This window comes from Thunnus maccoyii, chromosome 21 (assembly GCF_910596095.1).
Source record: "Thunnus maccoyii chromosome 21, fThuMac1.1, whole genome shotgun sequence".
Taxonomy (NCBI): Eukaryota; Metazoa; Chordata; class Actinopteri; order Scombriformes; family Scombridae; genus Thunnus; species Thunnus maccoyii.
In genome coordinates this window covers 9,848,293-9,873,380 of record NC_056553.1, presented here as the reverse complement: position 1 = coordinate 9,873,380, position 25,088 = coordinate 9,848,293, and the positions used below count along the sequence as shown (strand labels likewise).

Here is a 25,088-nt window from a genome sequence, read left to right as displayed (position 1 = left end):
AGACAACTGAGATCTCATATAAAGCCATAAGTGGAGTATGGTGAACCTCATCGGGCCTTTGCTAAGGTAAAACGTTGTATTATCAGAGAAGAAGAAAAAAAAAAACACCGTCTCCAAACAATAAGTGAGATTATTTCTGTCATCGGTACTAATAGTGTGTTTACATTACAATTATTGTATATTTTTTACTTTAAAGTTTTGTTTATGACCTCAATCTTACAAATCCATGTTTTGCAATGACATCATCTGATCTGCCTACCACACACACACACACACACACACACACACACACACACACACACACACACACACACACACACACACACACACACACACACACACACACACACATTCCTCTTCTTGTTGGTGCTAAAAATAATATGCAACAGGATCTTGGATTGTACTTTGAAATAGTTTATGCTTTTATTAAAGCATCATCCAACAAAAGATATTTGATTGGACAGTTTATTAATACAATACATATTGTAAATATACCATGTATACAGTTCATTTACAGTAGAGCTACAATTTTCGTACACTATAAAATGATAAATAAGTCGTTTTGAGCTCACTGCTCACACTGTTTAACAAAACTGTTTTTGCAAACAGTCATCTGAAACATATTTGTGCTTATACTGTTTATATAAACAGTGTATTTACAACAATCTGCAGAAAACAAGTAAATCAGCAGCAAATGTTCATCGAAAAGTGAAATTTAACTATGCAAAACTAGGAAGATACTGCAAAACACTAGATTTGGATGTGTGATCTCTTCACACAGTATATCACTTTCATAGAAAGAATGCATAAATGTTTTTTACTAGCAGCTGTTAATGAGTTTGAGCAGAAGAAAAGCAAGATGAGGCAAAAACAGATTAAGATACTGTAGTTCTCACAATTGGCAAAAAAAACATCTGCAAAGATAAGTTTCAAAACACATCAAAATAGTTTTCTAAGTCTAACTAACTAAATCTTGTTTTTGGAAAAAAATGCTTAATGCTTGGTGCAGGTATAAATAGCAGCAGTATCTACAGTTCAGAAAGTGCTTTTTTTTTTTTTTTTTACATTTTCATATTGCAGTGATATCATTATTAATTAAGCTAAATCATTTCACATTTTTTTCCAGAGCAAAATAGTGCAAAATCCTTACGCTTTGGAGTAAAGATGTAAGCGTTCCATACATTAAATAAGACCATACAGTGAATAAGGCCTTAAAGAGACGACTACATAGCTGCACTAAATATTACGTGGTACTGTTTGTTTGATGACGATAATAGTTCTCAAGTCACTATTTTTTTTCACACCAAATACCTTTTAAAAGTGCTCAGACAGCCTTCAAATACACCTGTTATGTGTAGCTCAAGCAGCAAGGATACTTTCCAAGTACATGAATCCCTAAATGAGAAGATGATGATGATGCACTTAACCCTAACCCTATATGGGATACAGTATTATCCCAAACATTTCACTGAAGTGGAATGTGTCTAAAGCAATATAAGCAATATCAAAATACATCAGTAGCCTACAAAACTAACAATGAATTATTATCAACAGTTTTAAGTCAGTGCATACAGTCATTTATGCAAAAAAAAAAATCTGTTGCTCTGGATTATGTTGATTTCAAGTAATTTCTTTTTGTCAGTGTGAGTTAAAGCAGCTCTTCAAAACACACCTCAGCGATCGGTTGTCTCCAGTAACAGAAGGAGCTGAACTCTGGGCAGCTGAAGGTGGCGTTGTGTTGCGTGCTTCGTAAAGGAAAAACATGCTCCACCAGCTCACTCAGCCGGCTGTATCTGCAAAATAAAAACCAGCAAAACGGGAACAATAAACATTTGTCTGAGAGAAACAGCGGACAGACAAAAAAAAAAAAAAACAAAGACTCCACTGATGCTTTAATACTTACGATGTTTTATTGCCTTTGGCTTGCTCGAGGATTAACTCCCCCTTAGGGTTCACTGTGAATATCCGGCACACTGGCACACCCACTTGCTTGTAGGCAAAAACATCCTTAATCACAGAAAAAAAATACATTTAACTTGTTGTTGCAAGTTATATATAACTAGCTGTGATGAAATACGAACGTAAAAGCATGTGATGGTAAAACCCCAAACTGAAAATGGCAACAAATAAACAAAACAGTTCTACTTACACTCTCTCTGTTTCCAAAGGCTGCGTAGAAGGGATGTTTGTTTGGGAAGAACAGGTTCTTGATGTCTGTGAGGCATTCGATCTTGAACTTCTCAGGCTTTTTTTCTATGATCTCTCTAACAGGAGAATTACAAAGAAAGGATTACAGACTTAACCTCTGACCCGCTGCTGGTGCTAGAGTTGCCTTTAAAACAAGCTTAGAATGGATTTAAATTAGTTAAATGTTTACTGCTCTGTAAAACAAAAGGACCATAAAAACTGCAGGTCTCTGATGTGGTTATTCATCATTATCAGTGACTCAAATGATGCAACCGGTGTGCTGAGATTTTTGGCTTCAAAACTGCTCTTCAGCAGTGTAGTTTGCAGCTGTTCAACAGTGGATGATGTGACAAGCCAGACAAGCAAAGGATGGATTTACAGTAATCTGCACCGTGATAAATTACCTCTAGACATTTCTGCTTGAAGTCAGTAAAAATGCTGCCATGTGAGCCAAAGACCTGTCAACATCTTAATTATGATACTGACTGACGAAAAAAGCAGAGCTTCAAACAGCACACAGCATCTGCTCGGGGAACAGATCTCCTACTGTACCTGTGAAAGGCAGAGAAGAGGCTGCTCGGGGAGAGCATGAGGGGTCCTTGAGGCAGGAGAGTCCCCCGGTCGTTCACCCAGTGCAAATATCCTCGTGTCATGTCAGCCATGCCGATTGCTCGGGCCGAACAGTACAAGAACTTGTACCCATTCCTGTGGTGGTCAGATATTCATTAAACAGATTAAATCTTTCACTTCACTTGAGTCTCTCCGATGTTTGTCGTGTTTTATGCCAACAGAACAGTGAACATGTAGACTTACTCGTGTACTGAGTGGTAAAGCTTTGCAATTCCTCGATGAGTCCAGTCTTTCCCAAGCTGAGGCAGGATGTGACCAAACACATCTGATCTGCAGGAAGAGAATTATCAACCTCGTTAGAAAATAAACATGATTTCTATTGAGACTTAGTCTACCAGCAACTGACAAGCCTGAGAAGAGGACAGTGCAGTACCTGCCTGAGAATAAACACATAATACTGAGGAGGTGGAAATATTTTCCGTACTTGGTGATGGTGCCGTCGATGTCAGAGATTATGACCTTGTCGTCCCAGTTCCACAGGTAGATGGTGCCCTCGCACCGACACGTCCCCTGGTACTGAGTGGTTATGCTGAAGGTGACATCGTTCGGCCCCTCCCTCAGCTTCAGGCTGGCCTGAAAGAGACAGAAAATGATCAGACTTTTTATTTTATCCTGAAGGTGAGACCAGAGGATAAAAGGAAAATTAAAGCTCATCGATTTGTCCAAGATGTAAAAGGTTCCTCCTCTAGGTATTATTAATGTGATCAGTCATTTTGATAGCAATGAGCCCAAAGACACTAGGATTCATACTGTGGAGCTGCAAGTTTCATAGAAATCTGGCCATTCATTTAATTATCAAGATATCTTACTACAGACCAAAGTAAAGTAAAATAATGTTCAAGTGTGAGTTACTATATTTGCCATTTGTCATCTATTTCTGTGTCTGATCTTCCTGTAATTCATCTGGATAAGATTTCACTACTATCAGCATTAAAGAGCGCTAAGAAATATCATATATCTAGCCAGGAGTCCAAGATATGATCTCACTACTGTTTGTTTGCACACAAAAAAAATACACTAAATAAATAAAGAGAAAAGCTGTTTCCTTTTTCCCCTCAGGTCAACCTTTTCACTGGGCTTCAGTGTAACGTTACATCATCGCAAAAATAGCTGACTGATGAGACCATTTCTGTCTTTAGTTCATTTTAATCACACTACCAATGTCAGTGCTCAGTGGTCTTACTATCTGGTCGGACGACAGACGCAGGGACTTCTTGTAAGAGGGACACAGAGCCGGTGCCGGGCCTTCTGTCTGCACACGCTCAGTAGGCGTCAGAGCAGGCGCCTCAGCGTTCAGCTCTTTAGTCTCGTCGTCGCTGGACCACTCAGCTGTTTTCTGCCTGCAGGACAGTCTGAAAGAAGATACAGGATCAAACTGCACACTTGCACATATGGATGGGATCATGAGTCAACATGTTTAGCAACTGAGACCAATTTGATTAAGACAAATCTACATCAAAATAATGAGAATAAAAAGATAAGGACTTCTATTTTGATGTGCATGTTGTTATTAGATTACAGTATGTGTGTCAACTGTAGGACAAAAAACCCCCATGCAAAGTCATTTTAAGCCACAAGAGGGCAGCAGTAAATATACTTTATGTTTTAGACTTCTTTTATGCTGAAATTGAAAGCATCCTCAACAGTGTATGACACAGATTTTTATGTAGAAGCTCCCAAAGAAGCTCTCAAACAATATTTAAAGTCTTTGTCCTGGACTCTTAATGGATGAGTCTATGAGACATGAAATGACAGCACTGCTCGCTGACTAACATGCTAATCCGGCCTCTGTGGGACATGTTTACCCAACACTGCTTGTGTTGGTGTGTGACTGTAGTGTTGTGAGGAAGCCAGAGCGTTGTTGCTGACTCACTGTGTTTCTGGGGCCTGGTGGAGGGCAGGGCTCTCTCTGGTCAGGGACTCCTGTCTCTCTAACTTGGTCTCTGATGATGACTGAGGAGAGGAGGAAGCAGATGACATATTGGCCATCTATGACCTGACATAGATCTTTAAGATTAAAAAGCAAAGAACACTGAAAAGGTATGATGTAAAGGTTGTTTCATAACTTAAATGTTTCCACAATAATGCAAAACAGAGATGTTTTGTAGTTAGTCAAACAATACAGGATTCCCACTGACCTCCGCTACACTGTAAACACACAGATGGAAGTGTGACTCACTAGATTACTTAAAGACTGTTGTCTGAGTCACACAGTTTCACTACCTGCTTCACGCTGCTCTTTCTCCAGAACCACCAGCGCCCAGACTTCTTCGGCATTTTGTCCTTCACCCAGGCCTCTTCTGTAGCCTGCCATTCAGATAAACGGTCCATGTGTGAATAGACACAATGTGCACATACAGTACAGGATTACATGGTGCACTATAAACACAATAGATCAGCAGATACCTTTGGCAGGTTCTTCTGAAAAGCCTGCATACAAAGGATCAACGGTGCTGCCAGTGTCCAGTTGTAATATCTGGAAAATAAGTTTGTTTTGAATATAATGTGATCATATTACAAAGGTTACGGCATATTAATGAATCAACTGTAAAACTATGATGGGAGTATTTTATCATATACAGGACTGTGCAAAAGTTTTAGGCACTTTAGATTATTATCCATTATGCAATACCAGCAGGGAGGCATCTGATCAGTCCCAAATTTATTCTGCAGCTCGACAATGACCCCAAAAATACAGCCGGAGTCATAAAGAACTACTTTCACCTACAAGAAGAACAAGGACTCCCAGAACAGATGGTACGGCCCCCACAGAGCCCTGATCTCAACATCTGAGTCAGTCAACTGGGACAGCCTAAATCCACAGAAGAACATCCTTCACTTTGTATGAAAACTACTCATAGCATTATTTTTGGAAGCATCCTCACTTTACTTTTAGTGCCTCAAACTTTTGCACAACACTGTATATGTGAGCATGAAACCTTACCTGTTTGCAATTCTAACCACCAAATTGGGATTGTCAATAATTGCTGGATTCTCTGCAAATTCGTTGTAGGTAATGATGTGCTCCATGAATTTTTCTGGAACAAATTGAACATAAAAAGGCCCGTATCAGGAGAAGTGAAGCAGGAAACTCAAAATATGTGATGCACACTTCTTGTTAAAATGAACAACATCCCCATAATACAAACCATTAACATCCTGTATGAGTAATATAGTTCACTCAGGTGCTGCTACTGTCTTTCAATATGTACTTTCCATTATGCATTTTGTTTTAAGAAGAAAACACTTTCACCACTTTTGCAAACAGGTAATAGCTACCTTTAGCAATCTCTGAATTCTCACTAACTCCACCACAGAGTGACAGGGTGACGTCAGGTAGGTCACCGGCAGAGTCGGACAGACACTCTGTGCCGCTGTCTGCTGCTGCGCTCCCCACCGACTGAGGCGACTGGGATCCAGAGCGCCTCCCCGTCTCGACCCAGTGCTTAGGAACCTGCTCAGACTCACTGAAACACAGACAGGAAGGTACATTAGTCCCATTTCACAGAACAGAATTACTGAGGTGTCTAAACATATGCAGCCACTTTTATTTGTTTCAAAAATGCACATTAATGCCAGTCCATGCTTCTATTTACAGCTAGGGCAAGGTGTAAGTATTGAAGACTGTACATAATTGAGATAAAGGGTTTGGAGAGGTAATATGACTTCACTCTTTAAGGCATCCCACCTTTTCGGGAAGTACCGAGCAACAACATCAGGCTCGAGTGCATTCAGATCATCCAGGTAAATATCTTCAGGTCCCTGATGTTGGCTCCTCTTTCTCACACCTTTTTAGAAAGAAACAGAAGAGAAGTCTATTCAGAAACGACTGACTTTTTTTCATTTCCTGTACTTTTAACTTCTCATGTGAATGCAGAGCAGCCCCAGACAGAGAGCGTGAACTTAGGCCCAAATAGAAACCACATCCTTCCTGTTAACATTCACTTACATGGTTGGGTGTAGATTGTCATCACTTATAGTGATCTGGAGTTTTATTCTAAGACCTTCCCGTCATTTAAGATGCAAAATAAGAATCATTCAACTACTGAAATCATCAGACACTTCTATACAGTTTTTAAACATTTTATGACACAGAATAAAACATTTTAACCTATTTTGAAGTCCGATTAATCTCATAAGAAGTCATTTTTTCCACAGAAAGCAAAACTGACCATTAGAAATTACTAGCAGCTTCCTGTTTGTCAGACATTCTGAAGTTATTTGCAATTGCGCTGCAATGAATCGTTACTACAAATCACATTTTCAGAGCGAGGTATGAAGGAAGTAGTGTTACCTCTCCTCTTGGTGGGGGAGTCGGTGGGTTTGGTGGAGGCTCTTGCGTCTGGACACACAGCTGCTGAGTCTCCGGCCACATCACTGACTCCGCTGGCAGCAGAGTTGCTGTCCCTGCGGCTGGGCGGCGAAGACGTCCACCTGGTCTTCCGTACGTTTTTCGTGCTGAGGTCGGAGTTACTGGGACATGGCTCAGATGAAAAGCTTAAATTTGAAAGGTCTGGCTTGTGCTGAGTAATGCTTGTGTCGTGCCCAGAACAACTGGGCTGTGATGAAGCTTCAGGGGGCTGCGGTTTGCAGCTGCACTGATCGGGTTTGACGGTCCGGGGCTCTGGTTTGACGATGCTGCAGATTGGATCCGTTGTTCTCTCTCTCTCCGTTGACTCTGCCTCCATGGCTTCTGAACTCAAGATAACCCTGAAATGTGTATTCTCTGAGGGAGTGATGGTCAACGTCTTCGACTTGTCCTTTTTGTTGACCTAGATAACAAAAACAAAACAACACAAGATTATCCTTCAATATATGCGTATTAGTTAGATTTGTTCATATCCTCATTGAAGATACAATCTTCACTTCACAAATGTCTCTTTTCTCATTGCAGCCTGGCAATTCTTTACTTGTGTTTGGGGGATTTTCAATAAGAAAATTTAAAGCCAGATTCTGAGATGCTAGATATGAGTCATACCCTGGTGGATTCTGGAAACTCTCCCCAGCTCCACTGCATGTGCGAGTCGGCCCTGAGCATGCTCTCTGCAGGATTCACCATCAACTCGGAATCACTCTTTGGCGACATGGGCCCAGACATCTCCCTGCTGTAAGCAAAAACCACATTTCCACTGAGTCAGCTGTAATGGCGCTGTGGGAGTGCTTTGTTTTACAACCTTGTCCTGTTTGTTTTGATAAAGGAGAAAATTATTTCTTGTTGTAACTCTCTGCTTGTATGAGCTGTGTAAATATTTGAATGGACAGAGTGAGTGGGCCATACGCAGTGCAGGGCGACCAGTCTCCGTCTGAGAACGGGTAGCTGTCCCATTCCAGGGCGGTGGGGGGGGAATGTTGCCTGTGGTCCGTATTGTCCTTCATCGTGGCGAGTGAAGATGCCCTTAAGACATGACACGATGAAATTAAAGTTTACAGAAAATCACAACACATCAGAATCCAGCGAACGAACTAAACATGTCTACTTACCGTCCATTGTGTGTGTTGTGCTCATCGTCTGAACTGAGTTCACACAGCTCCAGCTCCCCGCCTGCAGGTGTGGTTTGCTCCTCCTTCCGGTGCTCGGCCTTGTGCTTCCTCCTGCGTCTCTTCTTCTTCTTGCCGGCTGTGTTGGAGCAGGGCTGCAGGTTTCCAGAGGCTGGTTCTTCTGGACTGAGAGGCTGACTGCTCTCCGCCGATGATCCCCCATTTCTGGGCTCTCTGCTCCTGAACAGTGGTTCTTCTGTGGTGATGGGCGAGGTCACCAGGTGGGCTGGGATGATCTCCTGTGTTGGTGTTATATATATAAAAAAAAAAAAAGAAAGCTAAGCTAAGCAAGAAAGGTCCAAGAAATATTGAAAGCAAAATTAAATTCCTTGTCATATCCATCACAGTGTGCAAAACTCACATTGTGCTGTTCTGTCTCCTGGACAAAAAAGGCTTCTCCGTTGTCTCCAAGCTTCATGTGCAACTCAACAGGTTCCCCATTGATTTCTATGTCAATCTGCACAATCAAAACAACACGTTTCTGTGAGATACACACTCTGTACAACACTTAACTATGCACCAGGTCACCACGCTCTCCTCAGTGGGCCTCAAGTTTTAAAGGCGCAGTGTATAAGATTTAGTGGCATCTAGTAGTGAGGTTGCAGATTGGTGGCTGCAAAACTCAAAAAAAACATGGCAGGCCCTGTCTACAGTCAGTCTTTGGTTTGTCTGTTTTGAGCTACTGTAGAAACATGGCGGTGCAACATGGTGGGCTCCATGGAAGAGGACCTGACCTGCTCTCTATGTAGATATAAAGGGCTCATTTTAAGCTCACAAAAATACCATGATTCTTGTTTTCAGGTGCTTATACACTAATTAAAACATACTTATGAATATTATATTCCATTTCTGTCAAGTCTGTTCAGCTAAATTCTACACACTGCACCTCACCTTTAACAGGCATTAATGAGGTTTGTTTACAACAAAAAGCACTTAATGTACTTATTGTTCATGTTTGTCACAGATTTACCTGAAGAATTAGAGTTAATCCACAGAAAAACAGTGAGCAGCTTGTGTGAAGGCTTGCATATGCCACAGCTCTTATCCCTGAATTAAACAAACAGCTTTAACTCAAAACCAGGTGGAATTAGGTTGTTGAAAAGGACAAAAAGTCAACGACACAAGTACAAATATGCGAGGTCTGCGCACACAAAAAAAAGCTTTCTTCCACCTTTAAATTATCAGAATGGAAAGGAAGTTAAGACAAAATCTACTGGAAGTGTCTGCAAGACGTTGACATTTGATATGAGGTCAAGATAAGGTTTTGCTTGGTTACTCAACAGTGTCAAAATGATTTACAGAATCACTGAAACCACAGACTTTACTTCCTGCACAGCTCGGCTTTCCTGTAAGCTAAACCTTTTCTCTAAAGACACTTTTTTTGAATGGGATGAATCTTTACATGTTGGGAGTAAGACGCTAAATCTGAGCTCCCCACCTTTAGTCCTCCTCTGGTGACAACTACACTGTGCCTATAAATAGAGAGAAAGGGCAATCTGCTCTTGTGAGAAGCAGAGAGTGGATTAGTTGGTGGTGCTCATAGTGCTTCAGAGGAAAAGAGAAGAAAATATCCTGGTACCACCTTCTAACAAGTCACCATTCAAAATAAGGGTTACAATCTGTCACTAATGCCTTTATTAAAGGTTAATATATACTTTAATAATGCTTTATAGATCAGTTATAAGCCATTAATTAACACTTTTGGGTTGCCAGGTTGTGGAAAATCCCTTTTCCTGGTCAATCAGTCAGATAAACTGAAGAGCTAGAGGGATCTTTCACAACCTGGCAACCAAAAAATGTATTTTTATTAATGGTTTATGCCTTATTAGAAAGTGCAACCAAATTTTATTTCATGTTGTTGTTCATGTTTGTAGTAGAAATTCAATATAATAATGATATTTCAATAAAGTAAGAGAGTTTTCCTTGTATTTTTAGGTTTACTAGGGTTGCTTAATCAATCAAACATTGTTATATTATAATTTAATCCTTCATAACCATCTGTGACATTGCTTTCCACTAAAATATTTCTTTCAGAACACACACTTCACTTAAAATGTTGAAAGGACTGGAAAACTGAACCTTAACAAAAAATGTAAACACTATTCATAACATCAGATTGTCATTACAGACACAAATGTGCAGCTTTAGCTCTCGTGCACTGACCACTTTCTCTCTAGAGCGAAGAACCCCCAGTTTTCCAAAGCGGACGTGGAAAGGGGAGCACTGGAACGTCCCATCAGGCTGTCGTACCACGATCACATCGATGCAGCCAGACAGAGTGGCCTGATTAATCCCCTTATAGAGCTCCTTCACTGTCACCAGCACCTGGCCCGCCAGCTGCCCCACGTAGTTCATGGTGTCCACCTGTCCGGCAAAAATAACACATATATGCAACGTCAGCAATCTATGCACAAGAAGTTCTGCGTTATCTTTAAGTAGAACAGCAGAATAAAACCAGACACTACTTTTTTTTTTTGCTTTTACTGGGCCACTGTCCCTGTAGTAAGCGCTCCTGTTGTTCAGAATAGTCTGCAACGGAAATGCATGCTGGTCCCTAAACACAGCGGCTCTGTCCCATTTTCCTGAAAAGAGTCCTGAGCTGATCAAGACTTAATCAGGCCCTCGATTGCAGCAACAAGGCTGCAGCAGACCAGAGCAGAGAGGACAGTGTGTGGCAGGTTTGTCCTCTCTTTGATTCTTATGAGAGCATGTGAAAGGAAGACACTTAAATTTGAAGTAGAAGAAGTCTAACCTGTCTGTTTCCTCAATATGATCCATCAACAATAAACACAGAAATAAGGGCAGATGAACTAAAGTTTGAGCTTCATAACTGGACAGAAGAGCACATACAGTTAATATCTAAATCTATCCAAAATCCAAATACGGCTCAAAGTATTATCTCGCACAATACACCATGCTTCATTTGCTGCGAAAGTACTACAAAACAATAAACAGCTTTCACTGCACAAATGGCGCAGATTAAGAACTTAGGTGGCCACAATTGTGACAGTATACTTTTTTTCTAAACTGCACATTAGGTGACTGTGAATTTTGTTATTACTTCATGTTAAGATACGACACCAGAATGATTCAGAACGATTTCAGGTCAACATGTGAGGAGTCAGAAAACAGCTAAAACATGACAGATAACACATTCAAGCAGCATATGGTTTATATATGTAAACAGAAAATGTTAAAAGGTCAGAATTAAAACTGATTTTTCAGCTTTCTGATCTTCACTCTGAACTGTCTCATCAGCAATTGATTTATGCAGATGAACTTAAGAGTGTACTAGTTACCATTTCAGTGACAGCAGGAAATATTGAAATGTGTTTGATGCACCAAGATTTTACAAGCAGACTGTATCCTTCTGATTCTGAACATGTTCGCCTTGACATCTTTTCCTTCCAATTTTTTTTTATCTCCAACTATGAAAAACATACTGATGAATTACTTACATGTTGAATTTATCTCCTCTGACCATTCAAATCATTTCACAGATTCTCAGCTGGTGCATAAACTGATATAAAACACGTACAGGAGAGAAGAGGAACCGAGAAAATCACATCAATTTGCACAAAGATGAAAAGATAGAAAGCAGGACCTCATTCTGTCACGATGATGAGCTGATACTCTTCTCGTTATTACTCTCCTTTCTAGAAAGTCACTCACTCATTACAAAAAAAGTATTTCTTATGCAAAAGGACCATTATAAAATTCACAAAAATAAGTAAATCTAAAAAAAGAAAAAGATTCATGCAAAATTGAGGAACAAAGTTTAGCTCTTGAGTCTAGTGTCAACCACACATGAACACCACAATACTTTCATACACACTGCTATTGAGATGACTGATAAAAATCAATCAACAGTTGCTGAATGTTTATCCACATCTGGCTTAACTGGATTTTAAATTGTTTTCTGTATCATATTACACTTGAACATAGCTTTTCTTATTTTTCACCTCATGCAAAACCAGCCCATGATCAAAGTTAAGTGTTTCCTGGATTTCTACAGGACACAAAAAAAGATGAAAGCCACATTTTCTGAGATTAAATCTTTGTTTTTCACTCTTATTCCATCATCAGAGTGTCACTGTGTGTGTGCTCACCTTGGCTACAGCATCTGTAATCACCGTTTGCACCTTGGAGCATGTTTGACTTACAGACAAAGACTTAATGTGTGTGTGTTTACAATCTGAACAATGACACTTTAGCAATGCGTCTCAGTATTTAGGACAATGGTTTACACTGACTGAATCAGAGCTGCATACCAGCTAGATGGACTTTGAAACCTTTTGGTCTCTAAAACTGGCAGCTACTGCACCAGCAAAACTACTGACGGAAAAAACACTGAAAATCATCTTTCATTGAGAATAACAAAAAAAATCTAACTGTGAATAAACAGAACATACAGTACTGTACCAAAAAACTGTTGCACACTGTAGTCACATGACAATCATGTGACTACACTGAGTCTCAACATGGTGTAATGGAACAATGTTACACCATAAAGCAGGGTTGGGCTATAAATGCCATGACACAATACCATTTGAAATTTTATTGTACAGTCGTACTAAGGTTTCATTTTCATATTCTGTTTTACTTTAACATGTGTGATTGTCTTAGAGCATTTTGGATAATGTTGCGAATCAATGAGCTTTATATTAATATGGATTTACAGGATTGTTGCATTTATGTGGTATTTAATTCACTGGATTCAAATAAAAAACTATTTCCATTGGGTCATATATTGGAATTTCTAGGGAATTTAATTTATTACAATATATATTGATATCAAAAAATAAAATTATACAGTACGATTTAACCACATGCTTTTTTTTTCCAATTCATATCGCCCCTCAATTAGTGGTGATCTACAGATGTTCAGTGTAGGGCTGCAACTAACAATTATTTTCTCGACTAGTCAATTAATCATTTGGTCTATGAAATGTTAAAAAAAAATGTGAAAAAATGGCATTCACAAGTTGATGATGTCTTCAGAATGCTCATTTTATCTGACTCACAGTCTGAAATGTTGAAATATTCAATTACCTGTTATATATAAAAAGGAAAAAACAGCAAATCTTCACATTTGAGAAGCTAGAACCATCAAATATTTGGCATTTTCGCATGAAATAAAGACGATTAACTGATTATCAAAGCAGGTGCTGATTAATTTTCTGATGATCGACTAATTGATTAATTGGACTTACCGTTGCAGCTCTAGTTCAGTGTTTGGGTTAGAAATAGAGTCTGTGTTAGGATGGGGTCAGAGTTAGGTTTACTAGAGTAGAGAGATTCACATTTGTCTCCTAAACATTAGAGATCAACACTGCACTTTCCAAAAAAAAACAAAAAATAGGTCATATAAATTTTGTTTTTGTTATAACAGAGGGAAGAAAAGCTCCATGTAATCCACTCTGCATGTTCAAATGGAAGTCTAACCAGCATCCTAACTCACCAGAGTCCAGGAGGACTTCAGGTGCAGCCGCCAGCCCTGCTGCTCTGCAGGAAACCTCCCTGAGAGCTCCATTACACCCCAGCAGGACAAAACAAGAGCAGCAGGTCTGAGCAGATGTAAGGCCTCCTCTCCTCCCTGTCTGTGCCATGCACCACCGCTCCTACAAACTTTCTAACCCCTCTGACTGAGCATAAACTCTCTGAGGGAAAAATAACACCGAGCCTGAGCCCTAAAACTCTTACATAACCTCTCTTAGCACCGGCCCCGCCATCACCGCCGTCCTGTGCTGGAAAAGTCTCCATACAGAACTCAAAGAAGAAGAAAATTTGAGCGTGCATATTAAAAAGGACAGGTTCACAATTTTTCAACTCTGTCCTAAAACATCAGTCGGGTGCCCAAATGAACACTGACACATGTTTTTCTTGCTGTAATCATTCCTCCTGTTCATACTGATCATTAGAAGATCCCTTCATAATGCACAAAAAGTGATTGGGACCAAAATCCACAAGTCTCCTGTTAAAAAATGGTTTATCTGAAGCTAATATAAAGCTCAAGCCTTCCAAACTAGTCAAAGCAAGTAGATATCTTTCAGAATTGATGTCTTTTTAGAGTAGGGCTGGGTAATATGGACAAATTATAATCAAATTATATTTTTGACCAAATACCTCAATATCGATATTGTGATAATATTGTCGGGATGACTAGTGGTGCTTCCACAAAATATTTACACAATTAGATTTTTGATAAATAATCATCAGTAATGTGGACATAATGACTAAGTGGGTAAAGACAAATAATAGAACAGTTAGAGCAGTCTGTTAATTTCAGAAAATTACATCAATTTACTGTAATGAAGCCTTTATCTAGTCTATATCACAATATAGACATAATATCGATATTGCCCAGCCATATTTTAGAGCCAGATTCCCTCTTTTTGTTAAGATCCCTGATCACGGCAGCTGAACAGGAAAACACTGTCAAGACACAAGGAGGGAATTTTCTTACTAAAAAGACTGAAACTGTGGAGGATATCAACTTTATTTGAGTAACTCGGACGGCTGAAACTTCATATCATCTTCAGATAAACTTTTAAATACATTTTTGCACAGAAGGAGGATTTTGTCCCCTGTCACTTACATAGTAAGTACATTAGGAAGGGATCTACTAATGGTCAGTATGAACAGGAGGAATGATTATAGCCAGCAATTGTTTCAATCTTCATATGAGCACCTGAAAAATTGTGAACCTGTCCTTTAATATAATTATTTCCTTGATTAACAGATTAATCATTTAAACTATAAAATCTGAAAAAATATGAAGATCAACAGTTGCCAAAACTCAAACTTACATGTTAACATTTAGCATGACAGTAGAGCCTGTTTGCATGTAAGCATGCTGCAGTATGTCATGGCATGAACCTGAACTGAGGTGCAGCTGAGGCTGACAGGAATTAGGTCAGTTGTTTTAGAGGTCATGAACCTAAATCTGGCCAATTGGCGGAGCTACGTTATAAAGTCAGTAGATCACCAAAGTCAGTAGGATTCATCCTTTGGAGACCATGAATGTTTGTACAAAATTTCCTGGCAATTCAATGAACAGTTGTCACCATATTTCACTCTGGACCAACAGAGTGTGATGTGATAATAAAGTCACAGCTGTGACTGAATTATAAGTACAAACAGACTAAAGTCACTGCAGGCATACTGTGTATTATGGTACCAGATAATAGTGTTCTATTGTGCACACTGTGTTCATGTACTGTATGTTTCCCCTTGTATAACACAGCACATTGTAGAGTGAAAGTGCATTGCTCATTACATGGACAAAGCAGAAGTGTCTAGATGAGGGCCATCAGCCGTGATAGCCAGGTCTCACTAGTGAGCTGACTGCACACTGTCTGCATGATCTGCACACACACACACCACACCAAATTTAGTAAGAGCTTCAACTCCCACAGCACTTCATTCAGACCTCTCTGCTCTAAAACTCCAAGTCTGAGTACAGATGTGGTGGTGTGATAATGTTCTGTTCCCATTGTAAGTCAAAGTGAGGGCTTGAAACGCATTAAAATGATCAGAGCTGCACCTTGGGCTTTTGGGAAACAATACTTTTCACAATTTTCGGACCTTTTATAGAACTATTAAAACAATCAATCGAGAAAATAATCGTTAGTTGCAGCCCTAAAAATGATCAAGACATAATACGCGGGTCGAAAAAGATAAATCATGCATGTATCATAAAACTACACTGATTATACAAGTTTGTTCCTTGATAAATGTATTTGACAAAACAATCTCATCTCAAGATCTATTTACTCACTTGTTCTGGAGCTTTCAAACAGTCTTCATTAGCAGATGAACAATCAAGCTAAATTTTTAAGCCAACATGGACGATAATTACGATTTATTAGTCATTTTTGCCCACTGCTACCACTATTATTATTAGTCATATTTCTATTATTATTGCTGTTATTGTTGTTGTTGCTGTGCTTCTCTGTGTCTCTCTCAACCCAACCAATCGAGGCAGACGGACACTCACCTACACTCCGGTTTCTTCCCGTTAAAGGGGAGTTTTTCCTCGTCGCTTTCGCCTAGTGCTTGCTCATGGAGGAGTGTTGGGTCTCTTATATAGCGCCTTTCTAGTCGTCCGACCACTCAAAGTGCTTTTACACTACAAGCCACATTCACCCGTTCACACACTCACACACCAATGGCGGCAAGCTACCACGCAGGGTCCTGGCACAGCCATCAGGAGCTATTTGGGGTTCAGTAGCTTGCCCAAGGACACTTCAACATGCAGACTAGAGGAGCCGGGAATCGAACCACTGATCTTCCAATTAGTGGATGACCCGCTCTACCGCCTGAACCACAGTCACTACAAAAAAAGAGTACAGTCTAGACCTGCTCTATGTGAAAAGTGCCCTTAGATAAGTTGAACTTGATAACTTGTGATTTGGTGCTATATAAATAAAATTGACTTGACTTAACGAGAGAAATTCTAAAATTATTCAGAAAAATTTAAACTTAACACATCTTTAAACGTCATCTGCTGATGAAGACCATGTGATGCGGTGAAAAGGTTCATTAACGGTGAGTAAGCAGATCTTGAGTCAAGACTGTTTATTGTTCCAAGGTTAAGAATGGACTGTCAAGGTCAAAACGTATTATATTTTTCTTTGAGCTGCATTTCAAACATGTTGCACAAACAAAGGAAGGAAGGATGCTATTACAAGACGCTGTTTTACTTTCATTTTCATTTTTAAACAATACTTGTTTACTGTGCTTCTTCCTCATTGACAGGAATGAGGATGTACTGACATCAACTCTACAGTATCATATTAACACAATAATGCAGCCATCTCCTTGGATATAATATGATTAGAATGAGGGGGACTAAAAACCTTAAGCTCTGTTTTTTTAGATCCTCTCTGGGCTTCACTAGAAACTGTCCATACTTGCTTGATGAGCCACAGCCCAGTTCAGCCATGACACACTCTCGTCTGTATGGGGTGAGATCTTAAGAGGTGTTAATCCTGTTTACAAGATTAGGATGAATCTAGCTTTCCCTGTCTCGGCACGTTTCTCCTGCTCACTACGTCCAAGTGTCCAACGTGATTCTGCGTCAGCCGGTTGTTGTTTTGACCAACCCCGTGCCACCGAGACTGCAGGTTTTCATTTCAACCACAACCACTGAAGTGACCAATACTGAAAAATTTAGACCGCATACCACAATGTTTTTGACTCAGTAACTGCATATTGATAATGCTGCTATGGCTGCAACTAACAATTATTTTCATTTGAGTAATTTATCTAATATTTTTTGATTCATAATTGATCATTTAGTCTATAAAATTGGAAAAACAACACATTTCTAGAGTAAAATGGCTAATAAAAATAGCTTCTTTTGTCCAACCAACAATCAAAAACACAAAGATATCTTGTTGACGATGATAAAAGACAAAGAAAACAAGCAGTTCCTAAAATTTGAGGAACTGGAACCAATGTATGTTTGGTAGTTTAGCTTGATAAAAGATAGATCATTTATCAGCACAGTGCGATCAATTTTTTGTCAATTAACTATTAAAACTTGAGCTTTTCTTCTCAGCGCTACATGAAAACATTCATTAGTAATTTGTATGTCACAGCTTTCACCTTAGAGCTGCAACGATTAGTCAATTAATTGATTAAGTCAATCCAAAGAAAATCTATTAGGAAACATTTCAGTCATTTTTAAAGCAAGAACGCCAGATGTTCTTTGGTTTCAGCTTCTCAAATGTGACGATTTAATGTGTTTCTTTGACATATATGACAAAATTGAATATTTTCAGGTGTTAGACTGTTGGACAGATGAATTGACGACATCACCGTGAGCTTAGACATTGTGATTATCTTAGCATTTCATTGACTAAACAATTAATTAAGAAAATAAGTGGCAGATGAATCGATAATGGTGACAGACTCACAAGGGAGATGACAAGTATATCACTATTTTACAACAGCTTAAATCTGTGTGAATATTGACTCTCATTATCAAGATATGATAAAGTATGGATCATATATCTCTCAGATCTAATGTCTCAATATTTGAGGAGGGCTGCAACTAATGATTATTTTAATTATCAATTAATCTGTCAAATATTTGCTTGATTGAATCGATAAGTCTTTTTCTCTATTAAATGTAAGTAAATAGTAAAAAAAATGGCTAAAAATTTTTCCTAGAGTCACAGGTGATGTCTTCAAATGTCTTCTTCTGTAAGACCAACAGTGTCAAACCCAAAGATATTCAGTTTATTATCATGTATGACAAAGAAAAGCATAAAAACTTAACATTTGAGAAGCTGAAACCAGCAAATTTCCGGCATTTCCTCTTCCAGAATTACTAAAATGATTATTCAATTATCAAAATAGTTGCCAACTGATTTTCTGTCAGTCGACTTATCGATTAATCAACTTATCTTTGCAGCTCTATTTGACAGAATGCTGTTTAATACAATCAGATGGTAAAACTTGAGGCATATGGGTAAATAAACATACGCTATTACGTCATAAGAGTCATGATATTGCCATGAATGTAGTCAAAGAAGCAACTGTGTGATGCTGGTATAAAAAAAAATCTAAAATTTCGTCATTTAATCTTCCAGTAAAGCAAACTCTTCTCCCATAAACATGTGAGGCGTTTAGGGACCCTGCTGACAAAACAGACATTTATGAGAAGCACTGCAATTTCATAAATAGCAATAACGCGTCACAACATTGTTAAATGCCGGTTTACTTTGACGAGAAGACACATATTGTGCTTATTGATTATATCTGCTATCACAGCACTCCAAAATCGATATTCAGGACTCAGGAGTTCCGCACAAGCAGCTAAATGACTCCTCAGAAACATTTCAAGGACTCGGCAGAGCACAGAGAGACGACATGAAGACACATTCACACGAAATCTGCCACATTTTATGTTTTCGAGAACCGTTAAATGCGGACACAGAGCAGACTAGCTGATTAAATCCTCCTACCTGCCGGAGTTGAGGCTCATCCGCAGGCTGTCACACCTTCAGTCAGTCCGCTGCTGCTGCTGCTGTGTGCAGGCAGCCGTCATCACGTGACCTGCAGCTCCGAGGCTGCGCGTGATTACAGCAGGAGGACAGATGACCAAGTTAATTATTCAGGTTAATTATGAAGGTTTTGATTGTTTTGGGGGGGGGGGGGTTTGATGTGGAAATGTCTAAAGATTCCCTCCAGACATATTTTAAGATGCTTATAAAATACTCAACTTAGAATAATAGTTTGTGTTTGATATGTTTTTTCCACACACACACACACACACAAAAGTTCAATTATTTTGTTAAAATCCTTAAAATTGCATCCACTCCTTCTCCCTCGTTAAAAAAATCCAGACTCTATGAATATACAAATATATTTCATTCAGTCTCCTACTTAACTGTGAGGTCTATTCTCAGTGTTTATGCCCTGGAGGCTTAAAGTTTCCACATCACACTTGTGTTAGTTAAATATTGGACCAAAACTGGCTTCCAGACTAGTTTTGATGTCACAAATCATGCTCGCAGGCTTACACCCCTTAAAATCTGATTTTCAACGAGCACAGAGAAATTTTCCACTTTCAGCAGATGAAAGTGAAAACAAACTCTGCATAAACATCATTCTGCACAGTGAAGCACAGACATCCGACTGTAGGAACAAGAAGAAAACATTTTTGAGTGGAGGAGGACTTTAACTATGTTGGCCAAGTTTAGATGTCGAGTCATGGTAGCAGTCCTCTGTTTTCAGCTTTTTTTGAGGGAGTTATTTGATTTTAAGAAAGCATGCTGAAGTGTAGACTATGTTACGCTCCTCCCTTTGTCAGCTCAAAGTAAAACTCTAACACCTTTTAAAACACCCAAACCATGGGATTTATTAACATAAAGACACACAAAACAACCAAGACACTAAATAAAGAGTACAAACGACAGTCAAAAGACAATAGCAACACTAAATAAAATCCCAGACTGAGAGGCAGAAAGACCAGCAGTCCACAAACCAGAAGCATCTCCCTGCAACCGGAACCTGAAACATTTAACCACTTCCTATCCTGGGCCAGGTGCAGCTCAGTGAGGACTGATCAAGTGTAGAAGACCTGAGAAGAAGAGGAGAGGGAATACATACAGCTGTAACAGGCTATGATATAAAAAAAAATAGCTTGGGATATTTATCAAAAATTACTTGTTTGAACTCCTGAATAGACCTCATTTTTATTTTATTCATTTAATTTTATAATACTTATGACTTTAGTTGTTGTCTGTGGACACATGCAGGTATAAATATGTGTATAAATACAAAGATACATTCTCTGTAGTGGTTATCCTGTTTCAGGAGTTATGCTATATTGTACCACCATAAACTGTTGTTAAATAAAAGTTAATCAAAAAAGTTATTAGGGATTTATGAGGAATGATTTCCTGCTCAATGAAAACAATGCAGGTTCAAATTATGAGTTAGTATCTTAATTGTTACTTATAGTATAACAGAATCACTTTATAAGTAAAAGAAAAATAGTAGTCCAATCTTGTGACTTATTTTTAAACACAGCCTCAGTAAGGAGCCAAAATAATGTGATAATATCATAATTATTTATTTAGTTATTGGAAATTATTACTTTTGCCTGCAGTTACTACTAAGTGATGCTTTATGAAAGGTTTAACTTATCAATGGTGTGTTTACATGAGTATCTGTTATGATCAGGTTTTTGGAGGATCCCGGTTATATGTTGCACATGTAAACATCATATCCTGATGTCAGAGACCTGGATGCTACATGGAGAGTCCTCCAATAGAAACCAGGATACTGTGGTAACAGAAAACTTGATCCAGGTTTCTGAACTTTTCTCTGTTGTTTAAAGTAAAGTTATGAGATACAGAGTTGTAAATGTGTCTTTTGAAAGTACCCTTATGAACTGTATTATGTTTCTAAACCTCAAAAGAGAACTCAGTGAAAATTCAGGAATTTTTGGTGTTATTTTGTGCTGTAGAGAAATCAGGAAGTGTTCCCTCCAGTCAGAAATATCACCTGATAAGATCTCATGAGCCGTTTTTTTCCCCTCATGTTTTATCTATTTAACTGGCAGGGACTGGTTCTGATACTAAATCTGCTCTCCAGAGGCTACAAGCCTAACAAAAGCAAACATCTGATTGGTGTAGATACAGTAAAACAAAAAACACAATAAGACATTGTCTATTAGAGCATAATTATTAACTAACTATTTCCATTGTTTATACCCTGAAATCGAGTCCAGCCGATTAAAGTGGCCCTTCATTCGTCCCAGTGATGAAATGAATTCTCAGTGTTCTCCATCTGGAGGTCAGAGGTCACTGTCAGCTACAGAGCAGCAGCCCTGCGGGTGATGGAGGATTTTCATAGGTTCGGTCACTGCACTGAACCTGAATGCTCTGCTCTAAAGGACACTGTGACACTGTGCTTGCCAGGCTTCCCTAATAAACGGATGTAAGGAAGAACAGAGCGAGTCGACCGTCCTCCGGCTCTGGAGCGGAAGAAGAATCTATCTTCACACAATCTGCATGATTGTTTAATATTTTGAAGTATTTGGCTTTAAAACATGTTGAAAGGTCTGTATAATGTTTCTGTTTGTCCGTTTGTATATACTTTGTCTTTCAATCTGTCACTTCTCAGTACGCTGCAAGTATTTGCTGCCAAGCCTACTTATTAGGCCTTATTTCCCAATGAAATGTTTTGCAAGAATTACCTCAATAAACATGTGTGGGATTAGATTTGTTTCAAAATTACTTAATAAAATCTCCCACGAATCAAACCAAAAAAGTGAGTAAGATTAATCTAAAACCACAAAATGACCTCAAAGGCAAAACTGACAATAAAACTAAACAAGACATTACTTTTCTTTCACTGATCAGGATTTTTTGTGTTGCAGGGCTGCATCCCTATTGGTCAGTTACTTTTGGAGGGACAGGTCAGCGGTCTGGACGAGCAACAAGTGGTACGAAGCTGAAAAGTGAAACTCAGTGAAAGAAAAGTGAATAATTCTGTAAACAAATGTTGTCTTTCGGGTCACTTTTTTTGGTTTCAAATGATTGTTTATTCACTTTCAATTTAATTTATTTTGTTTGATTCTTAGGAGATCTTGTTCAGTTATTATGAAACTAATTTAATCCCATAAAAACTCAATTAAACATTTTAAAATACCAAAACTCTAAATGAGCTATGCATATATAAGCAACTGCAACCAGTTCGTTTCATTGATTCATCTTTACTCTACAACTTTCTCTTGTTGAATTGAATTATTTCTGCTTTGTTTCATCCCAAGAATTTCTCCTGTTTGCTTTGTTCCGCCCCCCCAACTAGTGACCGCCTCGTCCTTCTCGGCCTGAATCCACCTGCATTTTACCCCAATTAGTGCGACAATTTAATTAAACCAATGAATATGTCACCCGCTCTTTTATTCAAGCAAATGTGATGAAAAAGATACACATAGTAAACAAAATACCCAAAACAATAACATACAAAGAATAGAAACAATCTAATATTTGTGGTGTTATTACTGTAACAGACTTGGATAAAGTACAAAATATAGTTTCCTTGTAAGATATATAGGGGAGAACAGGGGCGAAAGTAACACTTTTCATTTTAAAAGATAATCAATGAAACTCATTTTCATTGTGATCAACAACTCACATGCATGTTCCATCAATACCAAGTGCTATTTTGTACAAATGTGGAACAACTTTGGTATAATTTGACTTTGTGCATTGTTTCTTTCAACCCCGTCAGTCGGGATGAAAGAAACATACGGATGGGTCAAAAGTAACACAACAGTATAAACTTGAATTGTTTATATTATTCTTGTTTTTATTAAAAATGTCTGATAATGTCCTTGTTAATATGTAATGGCAAATTATGTCCTTTATCTTAATAAAAAAAATATTAAATTTCATTTTTGGAACAGTCAATGATGCACATTTTGCCACTTTTTGCCATCTAACACTTACCTATCCATAAACCCAACCCGCCTCCTCCAAATAAGGAAGTCACCTTTATATAAACTGCATCACTTCCCCAGGTCATAATTACTACGTCCGCTAGTTGGCGTCTGTCACTCAAATGTAACTGAAGGTCCTTTTGTGGTGACTGAATTTTACGACCTACAGGGTGGTTTTTTTGTGAGAGGACAGACTCGTGAATTTACTTACCGTGATTGAAAACAGCTTTTTCAGGTAAAATTCTGCAAACGTATGACGTATCCGCACAATCTTTCGCAGTTCTGTTAAGTGTTGCGTTCTGTATGTGCTGACGCAATTAGGCATACCACACTTGTATGGGCTCGGAGAAAATCGCCGTGTTACTTTCGACCCGGTTCTCCCCTACTTATTCCAATATAAATACATTACTACAAATGTGGAATATTGTTATCATTTATAGAAAATACAAGATCTAGGTTATAAAAACTGACACATTAGACACAAAGGTCCACTTCAAACATTGTGGATGTCAATATTTGAGTATATTTTTCTCTACACTAGCTCAGTTTTACTTCTTAGTGTTTTCTGGCTGTGTCTCAGCTGCTGGTTCAGGGTCCTTTGCTGTGCCTGCAGGCTGTTCAGCGACTTTTTGTTCTGAATCTGAACCTTTTGGTTGAACAGACACAGCGGCTGTAATCTTCTCTTCTTTCTTCTTTCCCGACTCCTTGTTTTTGCTTTCCTTGTTGTCTTCCATCTTTTCCGCAGGAGGTGTTTTAGTTACAGATTCTGCAAAGGCAACAAAAAGCGGCGTCGTTACTGTGATATCTCAGACGTCACACAAACACATATTACATTTCAGCCTTCTCACCCTTTCTCTTCTTCGTTTTTGTTCCAGTTATTGAACTTTTCATCTTTTCCTTTGGGGTGTTTGGGCCGAACACCACATTTCCGTCTGCATCAGTCCAATATGAAGTTACCCCCAAGTCAGGAGTTCCCTCTGTGATCTCCAGCTGAGAGGAGACATGTTAGGAGTTAGACCTCACCATGTCATAAAGATCTGAAATCAGAATCAACCAGCACACCGACAGCCAAATAATGATGCCCACTACTTACCCAGGAAGTTCAGAGAGGTCAGACCTACCACTGACTGTGTGGTGTATTTTCATTAAATGTCATTGGTGTGCTTTAAGAAAATATTAAGCTATGCAGATTGATTTTATAAGTAGTTTTATAAGCAATAAGTGCTAGTGTGTTAAAATTTATATTGATGATGTATTTGTAATCTCATGAATCACATTTAATCACGATGTATGCATAGAAGCATGGTAGAAGAATCATAATCATACACTGGAGAAAATTGAGTGTGTTTGTATTACATGTCACTTTGCTTGGGTCTGCATTAAAGTCTTCACCTTTTTTAAAAATACTCTCTGGAGCAGATCAAGAAATAAGGGTGTAAAGTGACTAGAATAACTTATAAAAAAATAAAGGCCAGAAGACAACTTGGCAATAATGGTGCAAAATGATCCCCAATACTTATATAAAAAAATTGGACATAACCAGATAGAATTGAATATGCCAGTACATATCCACGACAGCTCAAAACCTGTCTTGAAGAGTTTTGACCAACAACAAGTGACGGAGATAAAAATAATAGAGTAATTGGCCAAAAATTAAGGAGCATGGACGATAGGTGTGACCTATGCCGACCCAAGGGTATAAAAACTACGCCCTGAAGGAAAAAACCTTTAGAGCGACCTGGTTCATAATATATGCGCTAATTTGCTC

General features: G+C 38.7%; 1 protein-coding gene across 1 annotated transcript; it reads right to left on the bottom strand.

The window, feature by feature from the left end:
- Positions 1 to 1,647: 1,647 nt before the first annotated feature.
- On the bottom strand, positions 1,648 to 19,416 carry LOC121887795 (phosphatidate phosphatase LPIN2-like). The gene is made up of 20 exons (XM_042398776.1): positions 19,332 to 19,416; positions 10,519 to 10,719; positions 8,717 to 8,812; positions 8,299 to 8,594; positions 8,096 to 8,212; positions 7,796 to 7,922; positions 7,112 to 7,589; positions 6,506 to 6,605; positions 6,097 to 6,284; positions 5,762 to 5,855; positions 5,224 to 5,293; positions 5,041 to 5,124; positions 4,691 to 4,770; positions 4,001 to 4,169; positions 3,242 to 3,390; positions 3,001 to 3,087; positions 2,740 to 2,892; positions 2,150 to 2,264; positions 1,904 to 2,007; positions 1,648 to 1,793 (listed from the first exon to the last, which is right to left on the bottom strand). Exons 2-20 carry the CDS (start codon positions 10,708 to 10,710, stop codon positions 1,649 to 1,651), a joined length of 2,844 nt encoding a protein of 947 aa, XP_042254710.1. The 5' UTR covers positions 10,711 to 10,719; positions 19,332 to 19,416; the 3' UTR covers position 1,648.
- Positions 19,417 to 25,088: the final 5,672 nt, after the last annotated feature.